Genomic DNA, 26,966 nt, shown 5'->3' with positions numbered 1-26,966 from the left:
AACCCAATCCCTGCCCTCCTAAGCTGGGTGGATGAGCAGAGCTCGGTCCTCCTCTGGGACCCTGTGCTCCTGCCCCAGAGCAGTGCTGGGCTGAGCTGATGAGTTCAGCGGGGTAGCAGGGGCACGCTGGGGGCAACTGGGGGGCAACTTGGGGTGGGAATGACGGCGGAAGGGGGGTGGTTCCAAACAGATGTGGGGGATAAACCTCCTTTCCAAAATGCAACAACTCTCTGAAGCTGAGACAAGCTAACAAGAGACAAATGAACATGAAAACAAACATGTAAACGATATGCAAGTGACACCTCCTCACTTGCGTATCGATGACCCCCCCCCCCCCCCCCACCCGGGGGAGAACAGGGCGAGGTAAAAACAGCTTGTGTGGATCAGTGTGCTATTAATGGGACTTATAACACATGAGGGTGAAAAGGGTCTGACAATTTTACGCCCTCATCTGCAAACCAGCGTGAACACATATATACTGAAATATTGGCCTGTGAACACACACACACCCATCAGAGGCTTACTCTGGTGAGAGAGGGCAGGACTCAGCTCTCAGCACCCTGCCTTCCACTATGATGACTCCATTTCTTGCAGACACACACACACACACACACACACACACACACCAGACACACACAGAACAACTTCTATAGACCAAGCTACTGCAGGCTTATAACAGAGACATTAAATCATGGTCTTCATTTATGACCCTTTTTACCTTAAGGGAAACAAACAACACAAACTGTGCTGCCATGTAAATAACACTGAGTTGGGTGTTTTACATCTTTACCCAAGTGAAATATGTTCTCAGAGTATGTCATTATTGTTTCATTCATTATTTTTTCCCTTTTGGTTTGTTTTGTTTATTGTTGAAAGTCAATAAAACAACATGAATTACAAAAAACAACAAAAAACAACATAATATAATAATAATACACAAAATCTTGCTGCACTGCTCTTGATGGATAGAAATTTTTGAGCATTTGTGGCCACACCCAAAATTGATGATGTGACAGCAATTGCTTTGCCTTTAACGACTGATGAAAAACACCTGCGGTGACATCACTGATAAGTAAGACAGGGCCTTTCCATCTTATATGACTTGGTTTTAATTTGCCCTATAACTACATCTATTTTATTTAAGGTTCACTAACATTTGTATGGAAACCATAAGTGCATAGATCATAGAGCTCCTTTGAACTAACTGTGTGTGACGCTCACACATGTGCCTTACACTGGAGAGAAAGAAAACTGCTTATTATGTGATCATGGCCGTAAGATTTAAGATGTTTTTAGTATTATAGCTGGTCTACCTACTCCACATACTGTCAGCGGTATGTGGAGTAGTATATAAAGCCCGCCATGACATGTTTATTACACGCTACAGTATGTCTGCCTGGCTGATGCAAGTTGTCATGAAAGAGATGTGTAGAGCGACATCAAGCCCGCAATGAAGACGACATCATTAACTAAATGACACTTGATGAGAAGAGACATAAATATTTAATGTTTTTTATGACAATATTCTGCCACCCTTTAAATAAAGTTAATTCTTTCAACAATATATCATCTTCTGAGCTCATTGTATGGTTTAAGACAACAGTAGTAGTAAAGTGGTAACTAGTAACCACAGTCCACAGATAAAATTATGATGTGTCACAAGTAAGAGTACTTAAAACTGCAATAAATACACTACTTTAGTAAATGTCCAGATTTATTTTACACCTCTTAATGAGCAACATATTCATATAGTAGTATTTACTTACTACTTCCTATAATCAAATAGTCACTCCTAACCTATCACTAGATTATACAAGCTTTACCATTTGTTGTGAACATATTGTGTTTGGTAGGTTTTTAGATGCACATGAGGTGTGTTTTCTTCTTAATATGGAGAAAATAAGTTAATAATATTAATAATAATCTATTCTAATCTAAAAACAAAAAAAACAAACATAAAGAACAGACATACTAACAAAAATGCAGCTTAAGAATGGCACTGTCAATTGAAATTCATAAGGAGAACATTTTTTTTATTTTTTTATTTTTATGTGTCACTGGATCTGTCCATCTGTACGTCATCTGCCGTGTATCTTTATTTTATGTATTTGTGAGTGGGACAATCCTGCACATTAACAGCACACTCAAAAACAATCAAATGGATTCAGTATGCATACTGGCCTTTTTGAGTGCACAACACTCCAGTATGTTGTGTGGAATTGGGACACAGCTACTGTGTGTATATAAAACAGCAAACATAAAAGCTTTCATGTGCTGCCTATATGTCGACTCACCGCTGTGTGACAGAGTTGCAAACTGGACATTAACTTGTATGAACATTTTTAGGATTATCACGGATTACCAAACGACATCACATGAAATCTTTTTTTAGCGAGGTGCACTTTGTGCTTTGTGTTTTACATGTGCGGCACTGTGAGGTTTAGTCATGTTTGGCCTTCCTGTGAAGTGCTGTGCTGTTTTGCTATTGGCTGCTTTAATCCACTATGTATGAATAGGTGTGTGTGTGTGTGTGTGTGTGTGAAGTCGGGTCTTTTCTGGCCCTGGGCAGCTCAGTGTGATGGAAAGCAGATCCATGCTCTGCTTCTTCTCACCCAACGCTCACAACATCCTCAAACCAGAAACATACACACACACACATGCAGGTAAGCAGGAAAATACAATGCAACACACACATACGGACTCACAATAGTGCAACATGGACTGACACACATATTACTGCGTTCAATCACACATAGAGACAGGCAACAGTCCTACTTGCACACATACACACACACACACACACACACACACACATACACACTAGTGTCTCCAGCCCTGTCAGGCTCTTTGACCAGGGTTAGATTGCGTTACACCTCAGAGGAAGAAAACTCACTTTTAACACAATGTCTGGCTGTGGCGTCCAGAGGAATAGTCATTAAGTGAAAAAGGATAACTCAGGAAAGATAAAACATTCCCACGTCTAACACACTCACACGTAGGAATTTCATAAGATCGACAGGAGTGCTAGGCGAAGCTGTAAAAGAAAAACAGAGGCTTTTTCAAAAGAGGGCTGCTCTGAACACACTAGTACAATAATATCAGAGCTTGGCTATAAATGTCACAAGTTCAATTCTCACTCTGAGAAAAGAACACGGGGGAAGGTGGTAATATTAGCTGTAGTGAATCGTCAACAGGGGAGGGGAATCTCTGTAAAATGTTAAAGCAGGGTCATGAATCAACACTTACGCTTTGGTCCAAATGTTTCTGTGACAGTGTCTTATATCCCAGACTCCACAGGTGAAAATGAGGATTTTAGAGAAGAGGTTTGTCACTTTTAGGATGACAGAAATTTGTTTGTCATTGAAGAAAATAATGTCACATTCTCACCAAATGGTAAAAATTATGTTGTAAATAACTAAAACTATTAGTGTGAAAGCTCATTATTGACCCTCAGAAACAGTAGTTTGAGAAAAAAAATCCTTACTCAAGGTCCATTTATAATCTTTTTCTCAAACTTTCAACCACATCTTACAGTCTTCCTCAACAGCTCAGTGGTCAGTTGAAGCTCTGTAAAATAGCTAGTGAGTGGACCTTGGGTTAAGATTGTTTTTGTCAAATAAAAATGATCTTGTAAACTAGAAAAGGTTAACATTTCTGAAGAAAATGGAAATTACCTTTATGCTGAAAATCACATGTGCAAACACTATGAACAATATACATGATTTGCATGTGAAATACTGTATAGGAGATGCAGTTAAAGCAGTTGAAGCGTCAGTTGTTAAAGCAATGAAAGGGTTTGAAGTGTGTACTGAAGTCTAAAACCCTAAAACGGTTCAAATTAGTTGAAGCATAATTGCTGAAAGTGAAGTTTCAAGTTTAAACCATGAGGGCAGGTGAATCATATGTTTGTTTGTAAGCACTGAAAGTAGCTGAACTGTCAGTTGAATTATCTTAATAACTACATACAAATACATATGCTAAATATATATATATATATATATGTACATATTTCTAACATATATGTACATTCACATTTCTTATAAATTATCAGCTGATCTAAAATGTGAACCAATAAAATAGTTCCCTAAAATGCTTGTTAATGTGTAACTAATATAATTTTTTTTTCTGATGGGATGAAAGGATATTTTTTCCCCTGCCGACTTGTGGCACCTCACATTAAACATCAGCAGACTTAATGGTTTTATTCAGCTTCAGCAGCAACAGCAGCCAGAGAGAATGTGATGAATTCGCCTTATCAGGACTTCAAAGTCCAACATTTTCCAGCGTTTCAGGAAGAGTGTGAGAGAAAAGCAGCCGGACTTTCTGGCAAAGTGTTGCTGTGATGCCTCCACTTGATATGAACACACACGTCTGACTCATTCTGCCGGCCCTGAGAGTTCACCACTTGAAGGAAATGATTTACTTGTCCAAATCCTCCCTCTTGTTTGATCCCATGGGGAGCTGGAGCAGGAGTGGGGGCGATGCTAGGTTACCAAAGTGTGTTTTTGCCATCCTTCCCCTTCCTTTTCTTCCCTTCTCACTCCTCTGCTTAGGTCGGCCATTTTGTAATTTACGGCTGTCATAAGCCGTCGGCTACGAACAGTATAGGATTATATGAAATGCTGTCCGACTGCATATTTCATAAGAAAGATCAAACACGCAGCTAAGTGATTTCTTTTTCTGAGGGCAATAACTTTTAGTGCAGCTCCTTTTCACGGCCTTGAAGGGGATGACTTTGCAAGACCTCGCACTGGAGAATTCATTGCACTTCTTCGTAGAATTGAGGAGGAAAAAAAAGGCCCAGTAGCTTCACAAACTAGAGCCAAAGCCTTCTCATGCAAAGCACACAAAACATACCAGACTTGATACATCTCACGTAGAAAAATTGAGGAGGCATTTCCACCTCATCTTTCAATATGGCAATCTTGACTCCCCTACATACACACACGTTAACTATAATCTGTAGATCTGTAGTTTGCTAAATCCGCACAGAAGAGAGGCAGGCAAGAGTCCAGTTACAAAAAGAGAGACAGAGGAGGAGGATTACTTGCAGAGGTGATCTCTCTTTATACACACACACACACATAAACGAACAAGACTAACAGTCTACAGCCCTGCTAGCAGCACAGTGAGGCTGTAAAATCAAACTGTAATGAGGTCTAAAGTTGGTTTTGATCCTTATTAGCCATGGTGAAGTAAATGTGAAAACTATAGTTGTTGTGATGCTTAACTGCTCAAAATGACAATGTTAACATGCTGATGCTTCACAGGTAATGTTCATCATCTTAGTTTAGCACGTTATTAGCATGCTAATATTTGCTAACACAACAACACGACACAAAACACACAAGACAACTGAGACTGATGGGAATGTCATTAGTTTTTTGTCATAAACCAAATTATTGGACAAATAAGTTCTGGCTTGATGATGGTGCGATATGAAAAGTCAGGGGACCACCAAAGTCATTAGGATATGTCGTCTGGGAACCATGAACATCAAGTAGATATGGAGATATGTCACTGGATAAGAGAGAAGTGGTGCTGGATGAAAGGTCAGGGCATCCTTAAAATTATTAGGATTCATCTGCTGGGACCTTGAATGTCTGAAACAAATTTCATGGCAATCGCAAACCAAAATATGTTTGATAAGTTGCGTATGAGTTGTGATCAGTTCAAGAAAATGATGAGTAGAAGACTGAAGTAAAACTATTCAGTATTTCACAATAAAAAAGAAAAAACAGAAGGGTCAGAAATATAGAGATCATTTGTATAGCATAAATATGTTTTGTAAAAGTTGTCTATCTTGATATAATTGCCAAAAGATGGCAGCAAAAGATGACAGACTCGAACCAAAGCCACCTTTTGCTTCTTTTCCTTCTCTTCATGAACTTTTTTATACACAACGGGTTTGCAATTGCATCATATACTCATCAGGAACTTTCTACATATAGGAGAATTGTGTTGTTGGTCTGCTACTTGAGACATAACCACACTATCTCTGGAGCTCACTAGCATACCACCTGAGCTAGCAAAGACACAAAGAGCAGCAGGGCTTCCTTGGATTACTACATCGACCTTCAAGCGATGCTGGCGGTGCAGGGAAACAAAACAAAAGAGAGGCAAGTGGGCGGGTGTGCAGGCCAGGTTCTGGAACGAGCCACACAAACCTCCGCTACCGAGTATCTTTTTGGCTAATGCTTCGTCCCCAAAATGGGTTACCTCCAGCTGCATACTGCTGTAAGGGGAAATATACAGGACTTCTGCGCCTTGATCTTCACCGAAACCTGGCTAAACTCGAGAATCTCCGGTGCAGCTCTCAAGCTAGCATGCTACATCGTGGGGATCAGACTATGGACTCTGGTAAGAACAAAGGCAGAGGCCTCTGCATATACATGCACAACAACTGGTGTAAGGACTCTAAAATATTTGGAAAACACTGTTCCCCTTACCTGGAATATCTCATGCTCAGATGTAGGCCATTCTCCCTGCCTAGAGACTTCACTGTTAAATTATTATGGCCATGTACATCCCACCACAGGCAACCTCAGATTAACCTCAGGACTGTCCTTCCAAAATTCCATCAGTTAATTTTCCCACTAGGGGCGAATATACACTGGACCATGCCCACTCAAACATCAAAGATAGATACAAAGCCTCCCCCTCCCCCCATTTGGGTCATTCAGACCATATCTCTCTGGTCCTCCCTCCAATTTATAGACCACTCACAAACAGAGTCAGACTATCCATCAGGATAGTGCAGGTATGGCCTGAGGGTGCTCTCTTCAGGCTCCAGGACTGTTTCGAATGCAAAGGTTGGAATATATTCTTGCAACAAGACACACATGGGGGAAATGTAGGCACTGGAATCCACATCCTCAGTGCTTGCATACATTAACTTTTGAATTAACAACGTAACAGTAAACAAACGCATTTGGATCTTCCCCAACCAGAAGGCCTGGATGGACAATGAGGCCCGGAATCTATCGAGATACTCAGCCGATAGGTCCAGCGACATTGCAACATACTGCTACGTGTTGCAAGGACCAATTTGAAAGGGCATATGGTGCGCCAAAATGGCTCACAAGCAGAAGATCGGGGACCATTTCACAAGTAACTACCTTTGGCAAGGATGGCAAGACATCCAGTCCCTTATCAATTTTCACAACAGCAACAGTACAACCCCCCAATACGTTGATGCTTCACTAGCGGAGGAGCTCAACAGATTCTTTGCCCATTTTGACAAGAATAACAAGGGAACAACAACCAGAGCACAGCCTAAAGCCTCTGACCTACCTTTCACACTACAGACACCCAACGTTCACACCACTCTAACCCTACTCGAGCACCCAAACACATATGTCCGGATAAGTGCATTGACTACAGTGCAGCATTCAATTCAATAATCTCCATCAAACTGGTCTCCAAGATCAAGGACCTGGGCCTTAACCAATACCTTTTCACCTGGATCATGGACTTTCTGACCGACCATCCTCAGTCAGTCAGAAGGGGAACACATCGCTCCTCCACTCTAACACTGAGCTATGGTGCTCCTCAGGGCCGTGTCCTAAGCCTCCTCCTATACTCCTTTTGCACCTATGATTGTGTCCCAGCTCACAATTCAAACACCATTGTTATGTATGCGGACAATACCACAGTAATAGGGCTAGTCTCAGACAATGATGGGTCTGCCTACAGAGAGGAGGTCCAGCACCTGGTGAGGTGGTGCTCAGATAATAGGTTATCTCCTAACACCAGTGAGACCAAAGAACTCATCCTTGACTTCAGGAAATGCGGAAGTGGACACGCTCATCTCATCAATAGAGACATGGTGAAGAGAGTATCAAGCTTTAAGTTCCTGGGCGTCCACATGTCAAAGGATGTTTTATGGACTGCCAATACCACAGCACTAGTAAACAAGGCACAACAACGGCTATACTTTCTGAGATCACTAAAAATATAAACCTGAGCAAAGATCTGCTCGTCACCTTCTACCGCTGCAGTACCCCTGTGTAGCACTATTGGGAGAGAAGATTTCCTGTGATTTTTCATAAAAATATAAGCCGTTTTATTTCTGGTGAAAAGTTTAAAAATACCAAATTACAACCGCAGTATACTTTTTACGCCCTGTCCTGCCTCTTGCATGCTCTACCCAGGTCCAACCTCTCACCTAAACCAAACTGAGTATTTAAAGTAGGTGAGAAAGTGTCTGACACGGGCAATCTCCTGTTGTGTGTTATATGTGTCTAAGGGCAGCTCAAGACAATGTTCTCTAGACATTGTAAAAAAAAAAAAAAAAGAAGCTATATAGTGCGTTGCTGCTAATGCTAATGTGTTACACAAAACAAATTACTGACCGCACTGCCACTTTAAAGTCACAACTCTACACACATACAAGGACCTATGCTCAGTCTCACATCCAGAGACACGTAAGACTGTGACCAATGCACACACATGATACGCACAATGCCTTTTATCCTTTTTATCTTTTTTACTTATATTTATATTTGATATCTTGATATTTTTACATATATATATTTTACTCTTCCTATGTAGCTGGGTCAGCACACTGAATCGCATTGCATATGTACAATGACAATAAAGGTATTTATATTTGTATATTTGTTGATAATCATGCCACAACGTCTAATATTTATATTGTGACCCATTTTTGTTTGGGGGACCATGAAGCTAGGTAAAATGTTTTGGATCACCAAAGTCATTAGGATTCATCCTCTGCTGACAAGGGACATTTGTGCAAAGTTTCATGCCAATCTGAACAATATTCATTGAGATATTTCACACTAGATCAAAGTGGTGAACTGATCAATCAACCATCTAACCAACCAACTGACATTACCATCCTTAGAGCTATGCCACCAGTGTGGCTAAAAAGTGTCTCAGTAGTTCAGAGGGTTTGTTGCACTAGTGTGTGTCTGTAGATGTTTGTTCAGCCTGAGTCAGTCTGGCTAATAGCAAACATGGACACATACATTACAGGGGACCCCCAATATGAGCACTCATGCAAAACAAATACAGATGGAAATGCAGGCCAACACACACAGACTTTAAGCAGCGATTTGTGCACCTACAGACTAACCCACACACAAACAGCAAAACGAGGGTGATGAGAAACTCCAGTAGCAGTTCGGCTGCACTGGTGTCAGCACTGAGCAAACAGAGGCCAGTTGTTGACGCGGCAGATATATGAGTGTTATTCTTCCTCTGTGCGTGTGTGTGTATGTGTAGTCCTGCTGGGACTCCCCTTGGCTAAAGCAAGCCTCCTACACCTTCACTTCCTCAGAACTCCATCGCTCTCTCTCTCTCCGTGGAAGGATTGATGAGCAGGCTGACTTTTCTCCATCCTCCCTGACTTTCTCACGGAACAGAGGGAGAAGAGGAAGAATGAAGAAAGCCGAACCCATCGGCCATCATTCATTCCTCTTCACCTTGGGAGTGTGAAAAAAACCAAAATACTGGCAGTGACAAATAGAGTAATAAAGCTATATGGGCCAACATAACACGCAACCCTACTCATGTTGTGGGAAGTTATGTAGAAATGACATCGACTGCACAGGGATTTACATATCTGGTGACATACAATGAAAATTTGCAACACTGGTTTGACAAAAGCTGCCAACAGCAACAATTTTAATAACTTAAAATTTGATTCAATTTGAATTTAATTGAATTGAATTTAAATATTAGGGGGTTACTGCTCAGTTAAACTTAAACATAATTTGCAGCTACCGTTGAGGACAGTGAGGCCATGTATCATATTTTTTTTTACATTCTACATTTGAAACTTAGACACATGGTTGGTATTTTATAGGCTGGTTCCACTACTTTTAGATGTTTTGTACATTTAGATTCAACTACCTTTAGGCTGACCAAGCAAGAAAAGAAAAGAAGGATTTAGTATTTCCCACAAAAATGTTTGTTCTGACAGTATGGTAAAGGCTTCAAAAACTGCATTTCAAGTAAGTAAGTAAAATTAAGTAAAACATTTACAGAAAATATTATTGAATAATTAGGTAAATAAAAATCTAAATAGGTAGAAAATTCTACAGACTTTCTTTTTTTTGTGTTTGGTCAAAAAATTTCAAGGACAGTCAGGTTGCATTGGGGTGAATTGTATTCATAACCTCTGTCCTGATGACTGACTGACTGTAGATTATTTTGGACTGAAGCTGCCAATAAACAATACTTAGTGTCACTATTAATTTCAATATTATTTAATTGTTTAATTTGATTTAAAAAAATGCGAGAATTTCCACGGCATATTTTTCATGTCGAGATAAAACAAGCCTCTGAAATAGATAATAAAGTGTATGTTGGTGGGGCACTAAAACAAATTAATATTAATTATCATTATTATTATTAACAACAATAAAAGTTATTAAATGTGGTCATTAACAATCGCATCTCTGTACATCCAGTAAATACCTTGTTCTAGGGAATGTGTGGCTTAGCAGGGAAGCAGTTCTGAATGGCAAAATAACAATTTCAAACAATTCCAAAGCTGTCTTATTTACACAGAAGATCTTGTGCATCTTTTGAAAATATGTGAAATTCAGACATTAGGGTTTCTTGGAGCAGACATTACATTGGAAGTATTTCATGAGGAACACCTGCTGGGTGCAGTTATGATGCACAAGGGACCCCAGTGTCTCCTACCATAGTGGTGCTGCCAATGATGGTAACTCAACCGTCACCATAATGCAGGTCACGGCTGTAGCTTTTAAGCATACCTGGCAACACCTGCTGCAGCTGGGGATGCTGTGCAGAGTTGCTGGAGGGATAAATAAATGGCTGTTCGTCAAAATAAAGATAAATGTCTGTTTTTTTTTCCATGTTAAATGCGGAAGGAAAAAATATGTAATGCTTTGTGCTAACAAAAGCCCAATGAAACAGTATTTTTACATCCTTAATGTGATTTATTTTGTTTTGAAACAGGATGTTGTTGCAGGTCATAACACGATAAGGGTTCATTTTCAGATATAAGCCAATAAGTTACAGAGAGAAAGGCTTTAAGTTTTATTTGATAGAAGGGGTGGAATGATGGGACTGAAATGTGTAATGGTTTTATTGGCTGGAGCTTTTATTTACAAGAGGTCACCATTAAAGACACAATGTGACCTCACAATCTCAAAATTTCATGGGGCTTCATGGAGCCCTCACTGTCAACAAGTTCATTGGGAAATGTTTTCAGATGAACATACAAAATCGTGCAATGTTGGTGGATTATTCAAAGTTACCAGAACATTGTTTCTGGACAGATATTTTACTGTTGAGTTTTTCAAATGTCATTTTTTAATGGCCTGAGTTCCATAAATATAATTACATTAATTCCAAACCCAAACTATCTGCACTGTGAGATTGTTATGGGTATAAGTGGAGAAAGATGTTTTGTGTTTTGGGTGAACTGATGGGTAACTCAACTCTTTAAGCCTAAACAGCACCATACTGAAAACATATATGATGCTATACTGGCAAGAGAACATAAAGCTGATGATCTGAGCACAGAGACAAAAAAAGCAACACTGACCTGTGAGGATCCATTGAATGAGACCAGTCGGACAACATGAAAAAGACAAAGAGAGAACAGACTGTTTAGGGACAATTGGCGTAACACATCTTTGCTATGTAGGACACACACACACACACACCACTAATGCAAGGAGAGTGTATTACACAAATCATAGGCTAATTAGTCTTCCACTCCAGGTGGTGACAGTTTCACTCTGTGGGGAGCCAGGGTAACCACTGTGTGTGTGTCAAGTGTCAAAGACCTCCTTAGCACCTCATCACCTTTGACCTCTTGGGGGCTTTCACGCTGTGAATAACGTTAACATTGCATTGTATGATTGAACATAGACACACACATGTGCCAGGGTAGAGCAGGAGGACTAAGCTCACAGAGTTTGACTACAAGTTGTTATCACTTGTGCTTTGCAGTCAGTTGTCACTCTGCTTGGATTATATAGATAAATCATTGAATTTAAATCAATACACAATAATTCTACACTTCGCTAGCAGTTTATTTGTTACATTTTTAAATATAGCACACCTGTATAATTAAATACAAATCAGCCCTGGGATACCTCTTTCATATGTCACTATAAAAACATATCTCCATAAAGCTTATAATGTTAAGGTTTTTCTGACAGTGTCAGAGAGGCGCTGATTCAAGTTCATTGCCACATGTAAACACATGTGTATGTAAAAACTTTTTTAGCGTTTTATAAGCAACCAAATGACCTGAACATATTTAAAAGAAACTGGTTCATATGCTATGTTGGCAGTTAGCAGTTTGCAAAAAACATTGCTGGTGAGATTGGTGGCAAAAAGTTGTTACCTCGATCATACAGAGTAAGTTTTTTGTCATCACTAAACAGTCAGGATAACTACCAGTGTTGTTGCACTTAAATAACAGATTGGCAAACCAGACAAATGCTCTAAATCAAGCTGCATAGACACTGGCCATATGTGACACACTTTCTCAATATTGAAACAAGTTGGGTGAAAATATTCTGAATAATATGTACATTTAAATAAAAACTGCAATTCAAAGAAGTGTATGTGATTGCAGTGTAGTAAAAGGGCTTTATGTCAGAAGGTGACCCCTGGAGTAAAGGAGTGCATTGACAGAAGTAGGGGGGGTCTGTCAAATTGGTTGAGTAATGTAGGGTTAAGGTCAGTGTGTCAGTACTGTAGATATACTGTATCATACAGGCTGTTGTCACTGAAAAGCTGTCAAACTTCACATACACCACCACCTGACACTTTTTCATGTTGTGTTTTTCTTCATTTTAGATTTATGCTACCAAAGAGTTAATCAAGTGAATAAATAGGGATTATTGTAACTAAAAAGTAACCCAGTAAGAACACAGAATCAGTTTATCTCTAGCACTGAAAGCCTCCCTGACAGCACACTGGTGGGAAACCCTTCTGTCTCACTGGCTCCATCACAGAACTTCAGCTGTAACAACAGTATGATTTGATTAGTTCATACTCATTTTCATCATGGATAACTTATTAAGTTCTTTAGACTAGATGTGAAATCTCTACAAAAGTAGCAGAGTTAAATTTGACCCCAGTCCAGATCTATCCCGGCTCAAACCCTGCAGTAGCTGAGCCCCGTTCCTGTGCTTTTATAGGTGTGTTTCAGAGGTGTCAATTATACTAGCTTAGAAAGGCATAGGCCGAAGATATTAGTAGAAAAGAATTATAGGTCCCAACTGTGCCAGTGTGCAAAGAAGGAAACTGTCTTCCGTCCACTGGGTGAGAGTTTCCCTCCAGAGCAGCCAGACCACCTAGCACTGGGAGCCTGGTGACAAGAGCTTTGATTATTATGCCTGCACTCCCTGCCAGAGCTAAATTTAAGTGTTCCCATAAAGTCCAGAAGAAATAAGACTTGGGAATGGCCTGGCCTGTGTCTGTGTGAGAGAGGGGAGAACTCTGACTGAGTGTGTGTGTGTGTGTGTGTATGTGTGTGTGTATGTGTGTGTGTATGTGTGTGTTTAGGGTCTCTTCTGGTCAGCGTTGTCGCACAGTCCGAGGGATAATAATAGGATGTGCTACAACTAACTGAGACTAAAGCCGGACTTCCCACGTCTCCCACTCGCTGGTGGCACTTGTGTTATTCTCTAAACACCCGCCGGACCCAGCCCCCCCTTCTGAAACACAGCCCTCGTGCTCAAATCTCTTGCTTCATCTCTCCCATTCATCGCCTCCCTCGAGCATAAAGCAAACTAAGAAAGAGCAGGACACTTTGGGCAACCCCACATCTCCCAAGGAAATGTGGATTCCTTGTTTATCTTTGATTAAAAATAACTTTGGGAAGAGGCCGATCAATACTTTCCCTGTGACAAGAGAAACAAGGGAAAAAGGGAGGCGGAGGAGGAGGAGAGCAAGCGGAAGGGAAGAAAAAAAGCGTGAGAAATTTGACGACATTTGGAAATGTGTGTCTGTGTGTGTGACGGGTCGCTCAGAGTCATTCCCATGGCCTCATACAGTAGCCCTGACGCTGCTAACGACTGCTCTGATGTTTTAACACTGACAAAATGGACGACATGATCACATAATAGGATAGTAAAGGTCCAGGAGGAGACGCTGGGAGCCGTGTATGCTATATAAAGTCCTTCAGAGGACGGGAGCAAAGTGAGGCCATTCCTGCCTGTGCTTTCCTTGGCTCCTGCCTCTCCTTTCAAAGGATCTGCTTATGGTTTCTGTCAGAGATGCACGTCCATTTTTCACCCCATTAACAACTATCATTACCAGCCCAACTGGAGGCTATAATTGGGCCAGCCATGGAAAAGAGTTGTCAAAACACAATTAAATTCCAAACTATGGTGAGAGAGAACAGAGAGAAAGTGCTGGATGGCCATAACATCATATTGCCAGCTTTCCTTGCCCAAAAATAGGAAAGAAAAACATGAAAACCATTATTTTACATTGGAAGGTTTTGGAGGGGGATTATATAGACGGGTGATCTGAGCTGCCCAAACGATAGGGCTACTGAAAACATAACAAATAATCACTCTTGGTGTCAGAGATGAAGAATGGACACATTAAAAGCTCTATCCAAGGATCAAAAGCCAAGATCTTGTGAGAGCCTTGATTTAGAAAAACTTCAAATACAGTCATGACCGCAAAGTGGCTACAAAGACAAATTATTATAGCAGAGTAAAGAAATCCATGATGAATAAACTGCTTATTCTGTGTGTCAGGAGCTAGCATGAGTTGCTTGTAAAAAGCCCCATCGAGGCTTTCATGGAGACTCGGGGACTTGGAAAAGAGTAGTTTGACATATTGAACCTGCAGTGATTCAACTTCTGATGAGGAGTTGACGAAGGCTTGGCAGTATGACTGTGGCTCACTGGCAATCCACCTAACACTTAAAGGTGCTGTGTGCTCCTGTAAATAGTTGTTCACTTGCTTTCTAGTCTTGCGGGTGTGGACCTTCAGCTGCTGTCCCCGTGGTCAAGCTTGACACCCACTGCTACTACTATTGTTATTAGTCATATTTCTATTCTCATTATTGTTGTTATTGTTGTTGCTGTGCTTCTCTGTGTGTCTCTCTCCCCTCTCCCCCTCCCTCTTTCTCTCTCTACCCAACTGATTAAGGCAGATGGCCGCCCAGTTCAGTTTCTTCCCGTTAAAGGAGAGTTTTTCCTTGCCGCTGTCGCCAAGTGCTTGCTCATGGGGGAATGTTGGGTCTCTGTAAATAGACTAGACCTGATGTGAAAAGTGCCCTGAGATAACTTCTGTTGCAATTTGGCGCTATATAAATAAATAAAATAAACTGACTTCACATAAGAACAACCAAAAATGATTGGTAACTGTGACGTAGCTGTTAGATGCCCGTCAATCTAAAAACAGAAAATGTAAGACAAAGTTATGAGTTTGAAGGTTTATTCCTAACTAAGGAATAGTAGTTTGATGAAATCATTTTTTATCTCGAGGTCCACTTACTAGCTTCTTCCAGAGCTTTCAACATCATCTAACAGTCTTCATCAGCAAATGGAGTTTTTCTCAGTCATCACATTACCATTAAGTATGGAACTTTGGTCATGTGATAAGAGGTAGCATATGGGGGAAACCCCTAACTGTGCTCATGTTAGGGGATGACAGCTGAGTCAACTCTATGACACCTGAGCAAACTTCAATTTGCTGATGAAGACAGCGGTATGTGATTAAAAGCTCCTTAAAAGATAGTAAGTGGACCTTGAGTTAACTATTTTGTTAATAGACATTCGGTTTGTCCACTTGACAAACTCAAATTCAAAAACAGTATCCATTTTCCACCATACTAAATAAAGGACATGGCTTCCATCAAACAATGCTCTTCAGAATGAAAGTGGATGTGGACCAAACTCACAGTGACTTTCAGCCAACCAGCCATAAATCCAAGGCAGTTGCTGCAATCAACACAAACATGTGTTGCAAGTTGTAGTAACATTTTTAGACTTTAAAAGGCTGTTTCTCATAAGAAGTTGGTCCAATTGACCCTAAATTTTGTAACCTGATACAGCTGTTGTTGTTAAATGTTTTCTTTAGAAATAGCTAAGTCTGCCATCATGAAGAACATTGGGAAACAGTTTTCTATTTTCTTGAATATATAGTCATTGAATATAGTCACTATATATTCACACAGCCAGTGGAGTTGCGATACACTCTGTTATGTTTCCAGAAAATCTGAATAAATGATATGACTACACAACAATGGGGATATAATTGTGGAATAAAACTAAATTACAACATTTAGCCAAACCATTTCTGCAAAACAATTTCAAATTCTTCCTCCAGGTGGTACCACTAATGTCATAAATCCTTATTTCCCAATTTGGTGAATGGAATTTCAAAAAATCTGGTCCACATGCTCTAGCCACAAGCCATAGCCAGTACCCTACACTAGGTTATGATTAGTGCATGCATATGTAGCCTGCATACAGTTCATATTGGCCGTAAAAACCCATTAGGGCCTGTACCACAGAACTGCTTTATTTTATGTTTGCTTACCCTCAAATACAGTTGCAGTTAAACAACATTAATATGTTATGTTCAATGCATTCCACAATATATTTTGTGATGTGATGCGTTGTAATATACTTTTCTGGTGTACCAATTCTTTAACCTGCCTTGGTGATCGCTTATGTTTCCCACAGTGGCTGTCAGCAACTTGTTGCTTTCAATCAAAGCTAGAAGTAAGTGAATATAAATATACTGTAGTCAGTTAAACTACTGTAAAACATGAACATTGGGAAATGTCTGTGATTGTGGCTTCAGCCCTTAATCAAAACACAACATGTCTTGTGGCTGCATTCAGCCTGTTCTGTGGGCTACTGTCAGTGGAGGAACTGGTACATCTCCCTCTTCTAAACCGGCTTTCTCCCTTTAAGATAACTGAAAAGCTCAAGAAAGATTCTTATTGATTTTGAGAAACCTGACGTTCACCGCTCTTCTATTAAATTGCTGCAAATATCTTCACATGGCAACAACCAGGACTGTGCTAAGAGGGTTTTAATAATGCAGTAGGCTACAAGAGGAAAATGCCTACTGTACTCTGGCGTGAAGGCCTAAGACAGTGTCTACTAACTTATCTGGTGCAAGGACTTCTACTAAACTATACAGTACTAGTGGTGTGTGTGTCGGCTGACATAAAGCAGAGGAGGCTGGGTAGTGGAGGGGAGTTGCAGGCCTCTCTGCCTCTGTAATCTGGCCTGATTTATAGAGGCTAGCCCTGCTCTCCCCTTCCACCTCCACACTGACACACTGGGCCTCCTTCACTGGAGACAGCCTGGCGTCCACACACACACACACATACACACACACACACACACTACCACAGAAACAGCCATGCGTATAGACACATGAACATATCCAGGCAGGATTGTCTCTGTTGCACAGTAGTGCACGCAACCAAACCACATGGGCCCGTTGCTTAACCAAATGAACACCAGATCCAGAAACAAAAAGCATTTTAGTGTCTGCATGCTGTCGGAATAGAATAGAATAGATCTACATCAACAATCAAACTACTTTAAAGTGACATAAGACACAATGTTAGTCCTGCATTTAGGAAAATTACGTTGTTTCATCAACAAAACATTAAAACAACACAGAAAAAAGCAAGCATGATTAGTAAAAATAGATAAAATGAAGGGTATTTGAATATGCTCAGCTGATCATTTCAAAATTCAACCAGATTATGAAGACTGCAATGATGAAAGACATCAATATTTCAATTTATGACTGTTCTTGTTGATGCATGACATAGCCCTTTGGAGATAAATTGTAGTTTTATCCACAAAGTTATTGCACATACAACCCAAAAGCCACACTAGGTATTGGACGATTCCGCAAAACTCAAGGTTATGTTCAATGAGAACGTTTTTTGTTTTTTTTTCATCCTATGCCAACATTTTTAAAATTCTTGCTCTCTACAATATCTGACCATGGCTACAACGGTATAGCTAAAGTTACAGAAAAATCATTGTTATGGCCGGGCATGGTTAGGGTTAGGCGATTTTAACACTTGGTTGTGGTTACAGTTAACAGGATGCAAACTACAGTCAGCTGCATTTAAAGTCAGGCATACAACGAACCACCAACACCCCAACCACCCAACCTCCACACGCTTCCTTTCCACCTAGCTGCATAAAGGGTACACCGCTTCCACTTAACATTGGACGTAAATTGTGAGATGCAGATTCTTCTAACATGGACGCAGTTCCTAGGGATACTGGGCTGTGAACATATGAAACATATGAAATATGTTCAGACTGATGCAGAAATCATATTTCTGTGGAAATACACCTAAATGTCTCTGTGGATCTATGCAGAGAAGGGTATTTTAACCATGGGTCGCAGACGAGCAGACACGCATGTCTCCCGAATCTCTCCAAACTGTTTGTTGTGTGGGCTCATACATCAAAGAAGCCAATTGGTTGACCCAACTTCCTGTCAGGAGAAGAGTCGTAACAGGAGACTGGAACTGAACTGGACACATCGATCATACCCCAAATCCATACAAGTGTGAAAGAACAGCTACAGGAATGTCTCTGAAGGTTTGTCTACATGCTATTCAAATGTTTTTAACAATACAACAATGTTAAGTACCTTATTTTGGTATGTATTCACTTGGTTTCCTACGCAGGCAGTCAATCACCAGTATTTCCACTATTTAGAGTGCCCTGGTTGGTGGAAAAGCATAATTTAAATTGTTTATACCATGTTGTCAGAAGTAAAGGCCAAAACCTCTACAGCACAGAAAACAAATTGTAGCCGTGCAATAAAGGATAAAAGATAGACACAACGGAGACACAATATTCACACGCATTAGGCTAGCAGACTCTAACACCTTCAATGTGTGTGTGTGTGTGTGTGTGTGTGTGTGTGAGAGAGTCTCATGTGTGTATACTATGAATCACAGTGTATGGACAGGTGTTTACAGTGAAGCTGGGTTATCTGTCTCCATTACACCACCACGGCTCAGCCTCCCAGGGCCATTATCTACTCAGACCTGCCTAAACACACACACCCAGAGACAGGAAGCCCCACAAGTTAAAGGCAAGACCCTTTACACAAGGCCATGGCGTGAGCACATAATGGGCCTTTCTGGGGTCTGGGGGCTCTTGACGCAATCTAACACCCAAGCAGAGAAGACTCTGAAAAAGGACCATTTCCTTCACCCACTGCTTTTCTTTGATCTACATGAACATCAACACACATTAAGATACAGATGTTCATCAGATCTTTGAACATCCAGACTCACTTATATCGACTGTGTTGTTGTTGTGGCTAATGTTTTGAAGCAGAGCCACAATCTGACCCGGGGTCAATTTTACATCCTCTTACAGTGGTCAGATGTTGTGATGAAGCACAGCGAGCTGGTTCCTTATCAGTTTTTGCAAACAGTGTTCTACTGGATTCCAGTTAATCCTGTGTGACACATGCTCTGAGTAAGATCAGATAGTACACTTGTGTGCCTATGTTAGCATAGAGATCAAGTATACAGGCATTAGCAGTTTGTCTACACATTAGCCATTGGGCATTAGTCATGTCACCCACTTGGAGCTCCTTCCTAACAACAGCAAAGGAAATACCAGGAGTTATTTCTCTATAAAGTATTACAGTTCCATCATCCGCGTCTCCTCCAACTTCGTCATGTTCTCCTGTTTTGCTTTCCGTATGTATTCCCTTCATTCAACACAACACCTTTCGACAACCGCGAGAGGCTTTCAATCAAAGCCCCGACTCTATGATTCTACAGCACTGACACCAAAACCTGACATTTATAGCTGGTGTTTAACAGAGATGACGAACTCACATGATCATAAAGTGTGGGAGAAGATTTGTGCATGTGCAGTCTGTCAACAGAATGAGTAGTTTTCACTTTCATGCAAAGGTCAGGCACTGATTTAACGAGAAAACTACTTTTACAAGTATACATGTAACCAGTGGAACAAGTAGAGAACTGTATCTTGTTTTTGGATTAGTGGTGTCGTCAAAGTAGTCTAGGCAAACCAAAAATTAATTGGGTATTAATTTCCAAAAATATGTCAAAGATAAAGATATAAAAGGATTCTTGGTGATTCTGGTGACAAAAAATGTGCATTTTTTAAAAGATCAGCTCTGAATAAAATGGTTAAACAGGCATGTTAAGTTCAACTGTTAATACTGAAGGACTCTGAAACGAGTACAATTTTGACAAGTATTTGTGTTGTTCCGGCAACATTTCCATTGGTTTTTCAATAGTTTTGTTATTTCCTTCCAGTGTTTTTATGCTGCAGTTTTAAAAAATATTTGGTTGATCTCTCTCTTTTCTATCCATTCTATTCTATTTGCCAAGTATGTTATGTCAGCTGTCTCTGCATATAATCTTTCTAACTCTCTTTCCTTGTGCTCATGATTGTCCAGTGGATGCCTTTTCGATCCAAATCTACATCCAGTACAGTACATCCACTACATACAGTATTGTAGTCTCCTGTCATTATCAAATTCTTATCATGTAGCCCTTTTTTCTTGCAACGTATTAAAAATGTCTTCAAAAAAGAGTGGGTCATCAGAATTAGGTGTGTACAGATTTATTAATACAAATTCTAGGCTATCCACTAATATATCTTGTATAATGAATCTACTTGTGTTATAAAAATATATGATAGTTTTTATCAGTAAGCCAAGTAAAAATGTCTCCAATTTTCTTCTTATCAGCTAAACCATTACAATTAAACCTTGACATTAATAACTAAGACATATTAGAGTTTCAACAGATTCTTTATTTTCCTGATTCTTGAAAAACAAAAAACAAAAATAGCAACATGAAAACAACGGGAATGGGCTGAGAGAAAAAAAAAAAAAAACATACCAAAAAGAGGGCCAGTAAAGTTAAAAAAAAAAACAAATACTTCTGTGTTTTGGCAAGCTTGGCAGCATATGAACAGCAGCTGCTCTTGTTCTTGGCATTTCAAAACTTCTTGGTGCGTCACTTTTTTTCTCCAGCCGTCAAATAACTCCATGTGTGTGATTGAGAAATCCAGTCCGCAGATAATGCAGGACTTCTTTTTCAATATCCTAGATTCAATCATTATTGGAAGTGCTTCAATGTACTTGTGAATACGCTTCTGGGTAATTTTACCAGCTTTCGGTATTCTGCCATAACTTGCTTAGGCCCCACTTGGAAAATCACAGTATGTGCTCCTGATTGCTAGCTGAAGCTAGTGTACGAGTCACAGTTTGGACTGTTATACTGTAGTATAGTTGATCATAAAAGTTGTACCATATACAGTATGGAGGCATGGTGTTTTAAAGATTGTTGAAGAATGTTCTCATATCATACTCAATTGTCGATATATGCTTCACTGTGATACTGCATCATTTAGAGCTAGCCAGCTGTCAGGAGGAATGAAAAAAACACATCATCAAATGACACACAAACTAATTTCCATCCAAATGTAGCACAAATTTTGACAGAATTTCCAGAAAATCGGCACGAGAAAATGTATGTACAACTGTTATGCAAATATTGGGAGTTGGATTGTCAAGATTATCAGCTGGTGCCACCAATTCTCCAGTTGGGGCACATTGACTCATGGCAGAAAAAGAGGGCGCAACAAGATGACGTCATTAAAAGAGCGGCAGTCAAAGCTAAAACGGAGAAAAACAATGTTGAAAGTGTGATGGAAAGATGACATTTATGGTTATTTCATGTATTGGTTTGAGGAACGTTTCAGTCTCCTGACCGCTCCACACAGATCTGATGTTTTCATCTCTCCAGTGGATGTTTAAGTCACATCATTTAGTCACTAAATCTGTTCCTTTACACATTGTTGCATTTTGACTTTATCGATACACCAACTTTTCCAACTTGGTAAAGTGTAAAGACATTTTTGTGATATGTTCCACTCAGGGGTTTTGTTGTGCCAACTTAAAATGAACAACAGGCTCAATCCTCAGTTGCTCTATGGTACACTTTCCATGCCACCATTCATGTTGGAGTCCATTTGGTACGCAATGCAAATCTGGCTCTAACAGCTATACGTTTCAGAAACTAATAAACTAACAGTGAAATAGATCTGATATCTCAAAGGTGAAATCTTTTGGCAGGAACGTAGAACAAAGACCTATTGAATATAACCTTAAATATTATCAATTGACAGCTTAATTCCAAAAGATATTCATATCAGCCTTCAAAAAGTCACATTGTTTGAACCCCTGCCTGTGTGGTAAGTGTGTGGGTGTGTAAACATTGTGGTAACCCCCAGGCCAGGTACTGTCTGGTCTGGTATATGAGGTGGTACCACCAGTCTCCCACTGCCTTTTAATTACGAGTGGAGGTGGGGGGAGCGATTTTAATGAAAATGGGCCACATCATAAAAGCAGATTTGACCAGGTTCATCCACAGTTCAGGCTCAAGGACAGTAAACACACAGATAATACGGGCAGTACCATTCACAAGTGCAAACACACTAGATAAGATTATGTTGCCTGAAACTGCTGTGATCCCAGTGGGGAGAGTGGGTGAGTGTAGTATCAAATAACAAGATACATGAAATACTAATAAATACTAAATATGTATGAAAATAGAAAAATGGAGAGTGGAGAAATAAACATATGATTTCAACACTGCAGAAATGTGCAGAATGGACAGAAAGAGCCAAAAAAAGAGAGATGATGATGTGTATATATGCCTTTTTTTTTTAACTTTATAGAGAACTGAAGTGAAACCGGAAGTAAGAAAACCTCATTTGAAATCCCACTGACATTTATAACTATGCTAATAACTACAATTCCAGCCTTGGAACAGAACCTTTCATATTAGAGTCTCGTGCAGCTTGCTTCATATGTTGATAAGGATGGTAGCTTTTTGAAAAACTATCTAATATTGTTGTTTATTCAATATGTCTGTTTTTAGCAGCATTTAACAAAACCATTTTGGAGGAGGAGTGGCTAGATCAGAAATGTCTGAGATAACAGCAGGACAGAGAGGAGTGAACGTTGTACAACTTCCAAAAAATTACTTCAGAAGAGTGTTGGAGAGTTTCATGGATATGGACGAAACCAAGTTACAATAATGCAAGTACCCATACTGCCGCGCTTGTAGTTTCTTCATGGAAGATGTATTTTTTTTCTGTGCTCACAAAGTAATCTTTGATTAACTTGTTGCAGTGGATGCCGAGTTGCCTTGTTGAAAGTTAAACCCCAGGAACACGCTCCATTTTATCAGAAAAGAAAGAAATGAGAGATTGTTTTGAGTTACAGAAGCTAGTGGAACAGAGGCTAGCCGGGACGTGACGTCATGACTTTGGCTCTCTTAGCCTATATCTATTTCACTTAGAGCACTGCTCTCTTTACAGGAAGACCCTGTTCACACTCACACGGTCACACACAATCACAGTTAATGGTCTTGCTCAGGGGAGATTCAGGAATGGTAAGGAGGACTTGGCCACCCAAATTTACTGTACTTGTCCTGGGATTAAATCCAGCAACTTCCAATCTTAAAGCTGTCCTTCTTTAACCTTCAGGCCAGCACTGTCTCACTACTGGTATATACCAACATACCACGGATGTGAAAGGAAATTAAAATACAGCCTTTCTAAAGTTGTCAAAAACAATGTTATATGCAAAACATCAGAAGAATATGAGCAGCATGTTAGACAGCACTCTCCATTCCACTTCATCACAATACCAAATGAGGGAATATCTTTTAAAAGAATGCTGTTCATCCCTCCAGTAGAGTTCAGAGACTCGGAGAATCTATGACAAGGAGTCATGTCTGGAGGCTTGTGGTGAAGGAACATCTTAATAGGACACTTTATGTTGCTTTTTCCTTCCGTTTGTCACCCATCTGTAGATTCTTACACTGACAGAATGTGCAAATTATTCAGGGAAGGGCCTTATGTACAGTACTCTTGAAATTCTCAAGAAGATCAAGATGGATGGATGAAAGAAAGGAAGATGGAGAGACGTGGGATGGAGAGTGACAGCCAGAGTTCAGCCACCGACTAATTTTAACATCCATCCATCCATCCTCATCCCTCCCTCCGACTCGCTCTCTGATGGAGGGAGGAAAAGAAGGGAACCTAATCAGTGGGAAGTTGCCCAGAAGCTCCTGACCTGAAGCAGGATGAGGGCCGCAGTGTGTGAGTGTGTGTGTGCCCAGAGGAGGTCTGGGGAGAAGGCAGCATCCTGGCAGGACATTGGGGACTCGGTTCCCAGCAGCGCTCGCTACTCTCCCGCTCAGGCTCCATAAGTCTCTCCCTGCTGGGTCAATGCTGCCTTTCTCCGGGGGATTCCCACTTTTTCCCAAGGCTATGCCCAGCTAGCTCTCTCCCTCTCTCCTTGCCAAATGACCCAGAGTTCGGCCACTTGCTTCCCTTATCTGTCCTTTCCCAGGGCTGTGGTACTCTATCCATGTCCCCCCGTCTCTGTCTGTCACCCTCTCTGTCGTCTGATGTACAGTAGTCACTGCATCGAAAGGATCAGCTTAATTATGGCCTGTCTCACTGAAACTAGCAAAAGAACATGCTGCTGTATGAGACGCACTGTGTACACATTTGACTACACAAATAAGATTGTGACATTACAGTCTAGAAGAGAAAATGTGAGGCTGAGATCGGCTTTTTATTACGTACCGTATCACGTATCAGCGACTTCAACTGAAACCGTAACGGCACCGGTCTGTGAGGAGTCCTCATGCATACAGTAGAAAATAAGAAGTGGAGGTATACAGTAGCCTATATTTGTGTGCTTGTTTACTATGGTCTGTGTAGCTAAACACATCATGTGCCAAATGAGCTGTGAAAGCTGTCAGATATGTGTGTGAGTAAATGTTGTACAAGAGACAGACGAGGGGAGTTAAAAGCTCTGACGCCACACAAACACACACACACACACACACACACACACACACACACACACACACACAGAATAGTAAATTTTGACCTTTAATTTGGAGAACTTGTTTGAATTCCAGGGTGCTCCTTACTCAAAACGCTGCATGTTTGTGGCTACAGTAGACCAACACTAAATGGTTTCTATGGAAGGCACCTTGACACATCAGGATACAACACTGTTATATTTCCACATTGAATGTCCATATCCAATCTATCCAATCTGTACCTTGACGACTTTTGTACGTATGGTTTGTCCGGTGTGTGTTGCTTGTACACATTGATTGTATGACAGATTACAACTCTAGGAAGAAGTCCTTTATCTTTGAATTTTGAGGAACTAAAATGTAAGCTCAACTTTAACCTGTGACATAATCCAACAGGGAAAACTGTCTCCTATGGAGGGATTAAGGATGGAGTGCTCCATATGTTGTACAGATTGAAAAGCTCTTTGAGGCAAATGTATCGTTTTGGGGTACAAATAGAACTGACTTGACTACCAAATGCACTACAGCTGCATAATATATTATGACATCCTGTCATCTAATTCTTCATAGTTATTCACAGGATAAATAAGAATAACAACAACATAAGGGGTTCAAATTGCATGTTAGCTTTAAGTTGTATTACATTCACTTTATTAGTTCAAGTGATATTATGATTTGCCAACAAGCTAATATTCCATTATTTAAACTACAAATACAAGTGCTGAAATTATCTGATTCAATTAAAATCAGCACAGCAATTAATCTTTAATTCCTCCTCTGCTCAAAAATGAGTTGTTCTTCACTTGGATGTCTGAGCTTCATAGTGCAGAACGATGTACGTGCAGTTTGTTTTAGCATTCTTCTGCTGAAGAGGGAAAGTTTCAAGCTGACTTTGCGGCATCTCAAAAAGTATGGAAGCCAATCGTGGTCCAGTAAACAACTTACACAAGGCTGATGTGGAAACTGGAAACACTGAGAATGGACATTACAGTGAAGTAGGGACATCTTGCATCTAGCAGTTAAAATATAAAAATAAATAAAAACATTTGCGTACTCATAGATTCTGGATTTTTCGGTGATCAAGAAAGAATAAATGTAATTTTAAAAATCTTAAACTCAATAATTGAAGTTTTATGTGGAAACTTATTATTCAAAGCAGAGTATTTTTATGTCTTAAAGCATGTCTGGAGGGGATTAATGAAAGTAATACCAAGCACTCTAATAAGTAATATGGCTGACAGTGACATGTAGAATGGAAGTTTAATGGCAGTGACATTATGTCCACACCCTGGACCATGGTATATTGGTAATATCATATCTGAACCATGGCCTTTGCCATCGCACAACTGAAAAAGCACATCATGCTACTTTCTGTGCCATTTACACGAGAGAAAAAAAAAATATGGGACGTGCAGTTGAGAGGTGGTGGGGCTTTCTGACAGTGGCACAGTGCTAAGATGGTTAAGTTCCCATGCTAGCTTGTGTTTACCCTGGGCTATTTCTGCACACTCACACATACACACAGTTTGCCCTATCGTACCCCCTCCTTGTAATTTCTCATCCCTCCCCTCCCCTCCCACCCTCTCTCCTCCTCTCTCATCCCCCTTTTCCTTCCCCTCTGGAGTCCTGGAGGGTTATGTGAACGGCCAGGGAGGAGGGCTGAGAAAAAGACGAGAGGAGTGTGAAAGAGGAGAGAGATGTTGTGGGGTCATCACTGAGTCATCATATTCCCTGGTAAGGCTGGCTGCACAGTCTCTCTGTGTGTGTGTGTGTGTGTGTGTGTGTGAGTGTGTGTGTATGTTGCTTTCCTAAAAGCGTGTGCATATGTCTGAGTGGGTGGTGAAGTTTGCACATTCCAGTGAACAAGTGTATTTATGCGTGTGTGTGTGGGCATAAGTGTGTGTTTCTACGTGCTTGTGTGCTTTTAGATGTGTTAATGGTACATCCTGTATACTGGATGTGTGACTTTCAGCCCGGCCAAGTAATGCTTTCTACCAATAACTACCGTATGATCTCACATTACGTCTTTCACATGCTATCTTTATCTTCTCAGCTACTACTTATACCTCTCTCCAACCTTTTTATC

At 40.4% G+C, this 26,966-nt stretch overlaps 1 protein-coding gene across 3 annotated transcripts in view; it reads right to left on the bottom strand.

Annotated features, from left to right (window-relative positions):
* Positions 1-26,966, bottom strand: part of bcas3 (BCAS3 microtubule associated cell migration factor) — a 361,503-nt gene that overhangs the window by 77,496 nt on the left and 257,041 nt on the right. The window contains exon 23 of one of the 3 annotated variants that reach the window (XM_042413572.1): positions 10,993-11,545. The exons of the other annotated variants lie outside the window; for them this stretch is intronic. Coding sequence (XP_042269506.1) covers positions 11,343-11,545 — 203 coding nt within the window. The 3' untranslated portion in view covers positions 10,993-11,342. Of the gene's footprint in view, positions 1-10,992; positions 11,546-26,966 lie in introns of those variants that run through there. 3 annotated transcript variants of the gene reach the window in all.

The sequence above is a fragment of the Thunnus maccoyii genome, chromosome 6 (genome assembly GCF_910596095.1).
Source record: "Thunnus maccoyii chromosome 6, fThuMac1.1, whole genome shotgun sequence".
NCBI classification, from domain to species: domain Eukaryota; kingdom Metazoa; phylum Chordata; class Actinopteri; order Scombriformes; family Scombridae; genus Thunnus; species Thunnus maccoyii.
The sequence above is the reverse complement of the archived record's forward strand: the minus strand, read 5'-3'. Positions and strand labels throughout refer to the sequence as shown.